Source organism: Anastrepha obliqua, chromosome 4, assembly GCF_027943255.1.
Source record: "Anastrepha obliqua isolate idAnaObli1 chromosome 4, idAnaObli1_1.0, whole genome shotgun sequence".
NCBI classification, from domain to species: Eukaryota; Metazoa; Arthropoda; class Insecta; order Diptera; family Tephritidae; genus Anastrepha; species Anastrepha obliqua.
Genome location: NC_072895.1, coordinates 99,609,334 through 99,620,800, shown reverse-complemented (window position 1 = coordinate 99,620,800; position 11,467 = coordinate 99,609,334). Strand labels below are relative to the sequence as shown.

Sequence of the window (11,467 nt, the reverse complement as noted above, 5' to 3'; positions counted from 1 at the left end):
TATTGCGCTTATAATTTTCATTGTTGCATTAAACTATTGCTAGATTATTTAGTGGGTTTTGTTATTGTTGTTGATGGTGTCACTGTCACTGTGTGGCCGCTAAAGTGCAACATGCGCGATATGTATACCCATACATCCATACATATGTATATACCTATATATTAGAAGTATATACACCTGGGCTCGCAATAATAGCAGCGCGACATATTGCAATATTTTGACAAAGCATATATAATTTTTTTGTTGTTATTTTTACAAAAATCTCGTTTATATAGGGTGGTTAAGTTTCAAGGGCTGGTGCTGATTTTGAATAAATACAATTTTTTTAGGAAATTATTGTCATTTTTCTTTACTCTGATAGTATCGGTGCGGCTCAATTGCGCATAGAACAAAATATCGGCCAAATGGCGGCCGCGGCCTCGGCGGCACACCTCCATCCGATGGTCCAAATTTTCGATGACACTGAGGCATAAGACCTCATGCCGTTAATGTGCCGAATTATCTCATCCTTTAGCTCTTGAATTGTTACTGGCTTATCGACGTACACCTTTTCTTTCAAATAACCACAAAGAAAGAAGTCCAACGGTGTCAAATCATATGATCTTGGCGGCCAATTGACATCGCCGCGACGTGAGATTATTCTGCCATCAAATTTTTCGCGCAAAAGAGCCATTGTTTCGTTAGCTGTGTGACAAGTGGCACCGTCCTGTTGAAATCACATATCGTTCCCATCCAATTCGGGCCATAAAAAGTTCGTTATCATCTCACGATAGCGAACACTATTCACAGTAACTGCCTGACCGGCCTCATTTTGGAAAAAATACGGCCCAATGATGCCGCCGGCCCATAAATCGCACCAAACAGTCACTCTTTGTGGGTTCATTGGTTTTTCGGCAATCACTCTTGCATTATCATTCGCCCAAATGCGGCAATTCTGCTTATTGACGAATCCACTGAAGTGAAAATGTGCCTCATCACTGAAGCTGAAGTACGCGATATGCATTTTGATTTGAACGCCCATTTTCATAATAAGCCTGAATAACTTTAACGCGTTGCTCGATTATGTATCTTTCTATGGTTCAAATTGAATTAGTCTGAGATTGAAAAATGTCAAATGAAATGCAGAAAAGAACTTGGTGTTTAGGTGTGGTTTACATTCAATATCAGCCCTTGAAATTTAACCACAGTTTACTATAAAAAAAATCAAATAACTAAAAATTTCAAACTTGCACAAAACTTAAAAAAGTTAGAAAAATTCTCATCAGTGTGATCCAGCCTCTAAAAAATAAGAATTTCTAGAAAAATTCTGCGTACACAGTTTTATAATCCATTAAATTTAAAAAAAATTCAGAAAAATTTCCAACTTTTCAATAAGAATTTCTCGAAAAATTCTGCGTTTGCAGTTTTATAGCAAATTAAATTTAATAAAACTTGAAAACATTTTAACAGGAATTTATAAACAAGTATGGGTACACAGTTTTATAATCCATTATATTTAAAAATATTCAAAGTTTTCAATAAAAATTTATAAAATTTTCTGAAAAATTTCAAAATTTGAAGTAAGAATTTTTAAAAAATTGAGAGTTCTCAGTTTATAATCCATTAAATTTAAAAAATTTCAAAGTTTTCAATAAAAATTTATATAATATCCTGAAAATTTGCAAAATTTTAAATAATAATTTTTAAAAAATTCTGAGTACGCAGTTTTATATTCCATTAAATTTAAAAAAATTTCAAAGTTTTTAATAAGAATTTTTAAAATATTTAAAAAAAAATTTAAAGTTTTAATAAGAATTTACGAAATATTCTGAAAAATTTTAAATAAGAATTTTTAAAAAATTCTGCGTACGCAGTTTTATAATCCATTAAATTTAAAAAAATTTCAAAGTTTTTAATAAGAATTTTTAAAATATTCTGAAAAATTTCAAAATTTTAAATAAATATTTTAAAAAAATTCTGAGTACTCAGCTTATAATCCATTAAATTTAAAAAAAATTTGAAAGTTTTTAATAAGATTTTATAAAATATTCTGAAAAATTTCAAAATTTTAAATAAAAAATTTTTTAAATTTTTAATTACTCAGTTTTATATTATATGAATTTAAAAAAAATTTAAAGTTTTAATAGGAATTTACGAAATATTCTGAAAAATTTTAAATAAGAATTTTTAAAAAATTCTGCGTACGCAGTTTTATAATCCATTAAATTTAAAAAAAATTTCAAAGTTTTTAATAAGATTTTATAAAATATTCTGAAAAATTTCAAAATTTTAAATAAAAATTTTTTAAAATTTTTAATTACTCAGTTTTATATTATATGAAATTAAAAAAAATTTAAAGTTTTAATAAGAATTTACGAAATATTCTGAAAAATTGTAAATAAGAATTTTTAAAAAATTCTGCGTACACAGTTTTATAATCGATTAAATTAAAAAATATTCAAAGTTTTTAATAAGATTTTATAAAATATTCTGAAAAATTTCAAATTTTAAATAAAAAATATAAAAAAATTTCAAAGTTTTCAATAAAAATTTATAAAATATCCTGAAAAATTTCAAAATTGTAAATAATAATTTTTAAAAAATTCTGAGTACGCAGTTTATAATCCTTTAAATTTAAAAAAAATTTCAATGGTTTTAATAACAATTTAAAAAATATTCTGAAAATTTTTAAAATTGTGAATACGCAGTTTTATTCCATGAAATTAAAAAAAAAAATTCAAACATATTAATAAGAATTTGGATTGCACAGTTTAATATGCATTAAATTAGGGTGTGATAAGGTGTAAGTTTAAAGCGACCCACAAATCGCGTTGGTTTTTATACATTTTTCTGTCTTGTACATTTTTTTTTTGTTTTTTTCATATAACAAAATTTCGATTATTCGTTACATGGAAACAAAATGCAGAACTCCGTCAACACAAAAATTAATTAAATCAATCCGGATTTGGAGCGACTTCAAACTTGCACTTTATTACACCAAATTTGAATGCATACCCAGAAATTTTCTGAAAATTCTTGCAAAAAAAGTTTTCAATTTTGATGAAAATTTGTTGAACTTTTTACAAAGTTTGATGATTTCAGTTAGTTATGTGGTTTTATTCTGGTACAAACTATGTTTTTATAAAAAATATTGTACATTGAATGAAAAATTTAAGTAAAAAATAAATAGATAGTCAAGGTTTGCAATATGTCACGCTGTTATTATTGTCAACACAATTGTACATCTATGGGTCTTACTTACAATCGAACTGCTCTCCTTGCTTTAGTTTGTCTAGCTTTATAGTTAATTCTCATTCGCATGTGGCAAAAACTTAGATTCAGATTCCGCTTTTATTTATTCCGATTTATATTCGAGTATGTTTTTGTTGTTGCAACATGCAAATGACTCATTTGACTCACATAGTTGCCGCATTAGTATAGGGGCAGGTAATGGCACCTCTGCACTGCTGCACTGTGGAGTAAATTCTACGCGTAAGTAGCTGCTAGATGGGCTCCACTTTTTGTTTTGATGAGACACGCACATGGTTTTATTACTGCAAGGAAGGATCTACCTTTCGTGTCACATAAACGGTAGGCCGGTAGGCATCCATCCACTTTTGTACTCGAATATTCCAGAGACTTCTGACTCCATACTTGGTCATCGTCAATATACCCAAGTTTGAACATAAGCAATAACCGCCTAAGTGAAAATTATGTTTTCGAGCAAAATATTCAAAATATTAAAATATTAAAAAAATACGAATAATATTGCAAAAAAAAAGCATTGCTAAGGTCTTTCTAGTATATTGAGAACTAATTTCTCTATAATAGCAAAATTTTATAGAAACATAGTACGTTCAAATAAACTAAGACTTAATAAATATTAATTCCGAATGTTTCGGATATTAAGCCTTCTATCAAGCTGATAGAGAAGCTATAGATATGTATTAGTAACTTAGTTCTTCTTCATCGATTTTGGTCCATATTTAAGAACTAGTAACAGTAGCTCGTCTGCTTCTTGATCCATTCCAAAAGTGGAATGCCTATACTTGAGCGCAATTTACCGTGAATAATTGTGTCCCTTTCCTTGGTACTTGGACCCGCAGCACAGTTTTCAGAATATTCTAACCTACTCTAAGCTTGTAAAATACAGCTAAGACAGTCCATTCAAAATATTGGCCATTCCACATTCGATAGCCACTTTCGAAGTAGTATCACTTGATTGTAAAGATGTGATAGTGAAGTAATAGCTACTTAGCTGCCATAATACTTACTTGTAATAGATTTCCCTGTAGCGGTAAAGGTTATGAGACAAAGAATGGCCTCATTCTCAATTCAATCTTACACTGGAGCGATGCTTAGGTTTAGTAAGTAGAATGGACAAACAACCGCTGTATACATCCTTAACCCCTTGCCGTGCCATTTAGCTCCACGAAACTCGGGCCCAAGTGTTACGTGTCAGCGCGTGGTAAACAGATCAGAACAGCAATTATGAGGCTCATGACTACCTCTGGTGGCATACAGATAGAAACTAACATTCATTCACGACCCAGGCTCGTGATGTTTATGGTTGATCCGACGATCCATTCACGAGCCTGGCTCGCCATACTCACGTCTGGACCAAAATTTTCATCACGAGTCAGACTCGTTTAAGCACGGCAAAGGGTTAATTTAAGTTTAATTCACATTATTATATAGTAATTTTATAGGTCGATGTTTCAATGTTTCGAATTATTTTAGTCAAGACGACAGTATTCTTTCTATATTCTATTCCAATTCGCAAGTATTTGTGGCGAATGGGTAAAGTGAGCCAACGAAACTGCATATATGGAGATACTGAGTATGATGATGCGGAGCACACCTTCTTTAAATGCGAGAGGTGGAACGTAGAGAGAACAGGTCTGCAACGAGCTATTGGTGTATTTACACCTGAAGAAATTATCGACAAAATGATAATAGACGAAGAAAAATGGAATGCCGTCACAAATTTTGTGGAGGATTGTTATGTATTGAATTTATTGGCTTTATTAAGTGAAACTATATTACTGTTATATATAAATGTATGTAATGTGTGAGTAAATGTCGGGATCCGAGGGACAACGTGTTCGGTGGATGTCTCTATTGCTTCTGTGCTTTTCTCATACATGACACCCCTTAACACCCAGAGGCGGAGTAGAATTGTGGGGCCTGTCGGTCGCGCTTCGATCTGCGCGGTTCTTCCGGTGTTGGCGATGACGAGGCGACAGGCTGTAGATTCGTTGATGGCCCTGGCGATTGAGTCTCCACGACGTGACCAGAAGTACTTGAATCAACTTCCTCAGATGATTGGATTGTGCTGGCTTCGACGTCTTCGGTTGACAGTATTTCGCAGTCGGAATCTTCTGATGCCACCCGACTACGAAGCTGGTCCTGATGTCGTTTGATGACCCTAGAGTCGTTCAACCGAACCTCATATGATATAGGCCCAGTCTGATTTTCCACCAGACCCTCGATCCATCTCGGGCCCGTCGAATGATTACGAACCCATACTGGACTGCCTGAAATAAAAGGTTTAGTACTGACAGGGTCGGTGACCTTACCGTAAACTATTTCGTGAGGTTGAATTTTGTCGAAATAAGTTTTCAGCTCACGATTGAACAGTAGCTCTGCAGGCGAGCGGTTCGTTGTTGAGTGCGGGGTGGTGTGTTGGTTGAACAAATATCTAGCCAGGCTGAGATCGATGTTTATGCCAGGCTCTGCTTTCTTCAAATAATTTTTGGTACTTTGAACCATTCGCTCCGCCTGCCCGTTTGTAGAAGGATGAAACGGCGCAGAACGGATATGTCGAATTAGATTGTTCTTCATAAAGTTCTTAAACTCCTCAGATGTGAAAGCTGTTCCGTTGTCCGACACGAGCTCATCAGGTAGCCCATGCGTGGCGAATATTTGGCGTAACACCTTAATAGCGGCCGCTGAAGAAGTTGAATTAACGACGGCCACTTCAAGCCACTTAGAGTAGGAGTCGATGAGTATGAAGAATAATTTGCCTCGAAAAGGACCTGCGAAATCCACATGCAGGCGGGACCATGGACGTTTTGCAGATTCCCAGTGGTGCGTTGTTGTTTGGGGTTGATCGTTGCGATTTTGCTGACATGAACTGCATCTCTTCACAACGAGTTCGATTTCCGCATCGATGTTCGGCCACCAAACATAACTTCGAGCAACGGCCTTCATTTTGACGATGCCAGGATGTGGTGCATGAAGAGTTTTCAAAATAGACCCTCGAAGAGTAGATGGAATTACAGCGCGGTTTCCCCAAACTAGACATCCTCTATTTGCACTGAGTTCAGTTCGACGGCAAAAGTATTGGTACAGCTTATCGGAGCGGTTGATTTTGCTGGGCCACCCCCTTAACACCCAGTTGAAAACTTTGGAGAGCTCCGGATCCTTAGAAGTTTGAGAGGCAATCAGCTGCGCGCTGACAACTGGTTTTGCCGATATTTCTACCATGAGAATGTCTTCGGTCGTCGTAGACTCTGCTTCAGACAGCATTGGACAACGGCTCAAAAAGTCTGCATTGCCCATTCTAAGACCAGCGCGGTGTACCAAATTGAAGTTGTACGCGCTGAGAAAAATTGATCGACGAAGCATTGTGTTCGAAATTACGTTGGGGACCGGTTTTGATGTGGTGAAAATTCCCAAGAGTGGACGGTGATCGGTGACAAGCGTAAAAAATCTGCCATATAAGTAGTTGTGGAATTTTTTTACTCCAGAGACGAGGGCGACTGCTTCCCTATCTATCTGTGCGTAATTTCGTTCTGCCTTCGACAGCGTCCTTGAGTAGAATGCAATGGGTTTCTCCGACCCGTCTGCTAACCGGTGGCTGAGAACTGCTCCGAGTCCGTACGGCGATGCGTCACAAGTGAGCACTAACGGCAAGTTCTCATTGTAATGGATAAGCACATTCTCTGATGCGATCAGCCTTTTAAGCGTATTGAAAGCTGTTTCGTGTTGCTCTTTCCAAGACCATCGAGCACTTTTGTCGAGCAAGCGGTGAAGCGGCTCAGCGATTGTTGCTTTGTTGGGTAAAAAGGCGTGATAAAAGTTGAGTAAGCCCAGAAACGCTTGGAGTTGCTTCTTGTCCTTTGGCGATGGTGCTTCATGAATGGCCTTGATCTTGTCATGTGAGGGTCGTATACCGAGATTGTCCAGTTTAAACCCCAAAAATTCGATAGATGGCACACTGAATTGGCACTTGTCCTTGCGCAAACGTAGTCCGGCCTTGTCGAAACGTACAAATATTTGCTCCAGTCTATTTGCGAGCTCATCTTCCGATTTACCCATGACCACGATGTCATCAAAGTACGGCAAAACGCCAGGAATGTTTTGCAAAACGTTTTCGATGCAGCTTTGGAATATACCGGGTGCTGATGAGATGCCAAACTGCAGCCTGGTTACCTTGAATGCGCCCTTATGCGTTGACACGGTTTGCAGGAGTGACGAACGCTCATCAACCACGAGCTGTTGGTATGCCTGTGCCAAATCAATTTTTGCATAAATCGATCCACCTTCAATCGAAGCCAAAAGCGTGCTAACGGCTGGAATTTGATGACAGTGTGGCTTAATTGCCTTATTCAGCGTCGATTTGTAGTCACCGCATATACGGATGGAACCATCCTTTTTTACCACGGGCACTATTGGCGTTGCCCAATCGGAGTAGTCCACAGGCTCCAAAATACCTTGACAACATAAGCGATCGATTTCTTCTTCCACGGGCCCCTTAATGGCGAAGGGTATACGGCGTGGAGGCAGTCTCACGGGCGGCACCGCTGAATCGATTTGTAAAGACACTGGTGGTCCTGTGTAGCGACCAAGATCTGTTGAGAATAAATGATCGTATTTCTTCAGAATGGCTTTGATGCTGAGACCACTGTTGACGGCAAAAACTCCTTCTATACGCATGCCCAGTGCATCGAACCAGTTACAACCAACAAGATTAGAGCCACCACTGTTTGCGATGATTAGCGGCAAGTTGTCAATTTTACGGCGGTTGTAATAAATTGACACATCGATGATCCCCTTGACTGGGATGTGGTTGCGTTGGTAATCGCTAAGATCCACATCACACTTGGAAAGATTTGGCCTTCTGTTGGACCAGACGCTATTGAACGTAGATTCCGTCATGATGGTCACAGGCGACCCAGAATCCACTTCAAAAATACATGTTCTGCCATTAATCGTAACTGAGATCGACTTCTTCTGATTGACCAAGGGCGTGATCTGATTGACATTCTCTCGACGAGATGATTTTTTCCGCATTGAACCTGAACGAGCATTTGTTGAGTTGGATGAAGACGCTCTGTGTGAATTGACATTTGACGCGCTGCGGCAGGCTCGCTGCAGATGCCCCTTGACTCCGCATGCGTTGCAAAGTGATTCACGATATGGACACTGCTTACGAGGGTGTGATCCACCACAACCATTGCATGACAGCTGCTGGTTTCTGTTGACGGCGTTTTTTGTTCGTGTACGAAAACGATTGTCGTTGACAACATTAACTGGTTCGCTGGGGTGCCTCATAGCCATAGCACTGATGGCTGCTGCCTCATTCGAAAGTGCACGTTCGATAACCTTTTGCACTGTTAGATCCTTTTCTGCCAGTAAGCTTTTCTGCAGTCCTTCGTCCTTCATGCCACAAACAAAACGGTCGCGAAGCATGCGGTCGAGCGCCGTACCGAAGTTGCAGTCCACTGCCAATGTGCGCAATGCTGCGATGTAATTACTGACAGACTCGTCCGTATATTGATCACGTTTGTGAAAATGATAATAGGCCGCAATTTCGGATGGACGTGGTGAAAAATGGTTGGTTAGAATCGTTTTTATATCGGGAAGATTTAGATTACTAACCTGCTTTGGTGACGCCAATGATGTCAAGAGGTCGTAGAGTGGCGCTCCGGCCAATGTGAGGAATGCTGCCTTTTGACGACCTTCCTCTTGTACATCATTGGCCAGAAGGAACAAACCGAAACGCGCCATATACGTTGACCATTTATTTGGCTGATTTAAATCAAATGGTTCCAAGTTCCCAACTCCAGCCATGTTGACTCGTTTGACTTCTTGCAAAATAACTCGTTCCGTCTTCACAGTGAATGTGCTGCTATCAGTTGAGGAATGCGAATCACCGCTACTTTTTATTTGCTTGCCGTTACGATCCATGTGCTCTCAACGAGAGCTGACTTGCGACTTTTTTGTTGTCTGATCCAATTTTTTATGACCTCAAAATATTCTTTGCGAATAAGGCGACTTAACACAAGGTTGTGTGAATGTCAGTGCATTTTTGTATTTGCAAACGGTTCCTGCACATTCAATGTCCTTGTTGTTGTGCGCCGGTAGGTTTTGTCGTTATGCTTTGTTTCACTTTTCGAGTGGCCTACGCGCAATACGTACATATATATAGTATATGTGTATGTTGTTTTTATTATTATGTATTATTGTACATATCCCATCCTCGTCGCCAGTGTTATGTATTGAATTTATTGGCTTTATTAAGTGAAACTATATTACTGTTATATATAAATGTATGTAATGTGTGAGTAAATGTCGGGATCCGAGGGACAACGTGTTCGGTGGATGTCTCTATTGCTTCTGTGCTTTTCTCATACATGACAAGGATATTATCTGAAAAACGAAGCGCGAAATGGAAAGTCATGCTGAAGAGCATTGACCATAGGTTTCTCAAAACAGGCGACCCTGGACGCAGGGTGAGTAAGTAAGTGTCCTTCTTAGGACGCCGTCTTGGCCCTCTACCTCGAAGCAATGCGGAAGCAGTCCCGGGGTGGAGGGAAAACTCCAAAAGAAGAGGGGGGATATTTTTAGTGGAATCACCACAGACGTAGTAGCGACGGTTACTATATGGTGCGAAGGCATTTTTAACCCAACCTCACCGCCAAAAAAAAAAAAAAAAGAAAATATTCTATTCCAAACTATTTTATCCCCTAAGGGCGTCTGCCTATACTTTCCATATCATATACCTTCACCAAATCTAAATAAATTCTCAGAAATAAAATTTTCTGTAAGCTTGGGTGCGGAATCGCATCCGCACATGAAACACCAAATGATAGAAAAAATGTTTCTACTAACAGCCGTCTCTCGGCAGTTAATGGCAAGCCCCCAGTGTATTGCTGTCTTGAAAAAGCTCCTCGTAAAAAAACACCCGACGTTCAGAAGTGACATGAAAATGTAGTTGCCTGCATTTGTGGGAAAACATCAAGAGAGGCACACCACAATTTGGAGGTCGACACCACCCAAAAAACCAAGCCATTCCTAGAGGTTTCAAATCTCATACCGGCTGGCTTATTCCTTCTCTCCCTTAAATTCAAAAATATGCTACTATGGCGTACAGTCGATAAATTACCGTTAATTTCAAAATTTTATTAAAAAATTTATTATTTTTTGGCGTATAAAATAAAGCATTGTCCATCATTTCTTAGTCTACATAGATTTTTGCTTCATTGATCACTCCACAACCTTGACGATTTGCGCATGCATGTCAACATCGCTCTTTCAAGACTTGGCGCACCGTTTTGCACCATTGTATTTGTATTTGTATTTGCGCCAGTTCGTCCAGCATTGAGCGCAACTTGCACTGCTTTAACATTAAAACCGCATGCCATAGTGCGTCTCTTTCTAAATGATTCCAATTTGCATTGTTGTCTTGAATTGGCTTTTTCTCAGCACTCTTCGCCATTTTTTCCAACGTGGCCTGTTCCTTGGCTTTTGCGTTCGCGCTACTTACCAGCCGTAGCTTTTGTGCACCGTTTGATCTTCGCCGAACAACAATTGCCACCGCTGACATTGTAATTTCATTTCATTTTCTTTTTCTTTTTTTTTTTGTATTTCAGTTCAGTTCACTTTGCTCGTGCATAGTTTAACATTCAGTTTCTCTTCATTTCTCATTATATGTATTTATTTTTGTAATTGTGAAATATTTTCTTCTTCTAACAATAATAAAAATAATAATAGCAATAATGGCAATTGTTAGTGCGAATATGAATGGGTGCGGGTGACCTGCGTATTATTGTGGATTTGCCTATTGGTTTGATTTGTGTTTTCGCCCGAATTGTTTGCTGTATTTTTTCAATTGTTCACAGTTTAATTGTTGCAACATTTTTAGCTGGAAAAATTATGCAAGTGAAGGCTTGAATATAGATAATATTGTATTAAAAAAAATGTAACAAAGTGCTTCACCAAAAACGCACAGCCCTCAATTTAACTCAATTGACAACAATTTCATGGGCGAAAATTTGCCAATTAAACAAACAATAAATATTTTTACATTTCGCGGAATTTTTTGGTCAATACTTTCATGTAATCATCGTTAGGTTCTATTCAGAAATATTTTAAAAATATATTGCCATGATGGAAAGAATAATGGATGGCGCATATCGTGGTCCCGTTACTTTGCTCTCAGCGAATTTTATTTATTTATTTTTTTTTTTTGGCGGTGAGG

General features: G+C 37.9%; 1 protein-coding gene across 1 annotated transcript; it reads right to left on the bottom strand.

The window, feature by feature from the left end:
• Window positions 1–5,133: 5,133 nt before the first annotated feature.
• On the bottom strand, window positions 5,134–9,174 carry LOC129244302 (uncharacterized protein K02A2.6-like). The gene has a single exon (XM_054881918.1). The coding sequence runs from the start codon at window positions 9,172–9,174 to the stop codon at window positions 5,134–5,136; it is 4,041 nt and encodes a 1,346-aa protein (XP_054737893.1).
• Window positions 9,175–11,467: the final 2,293 nt, after the last annotated feature.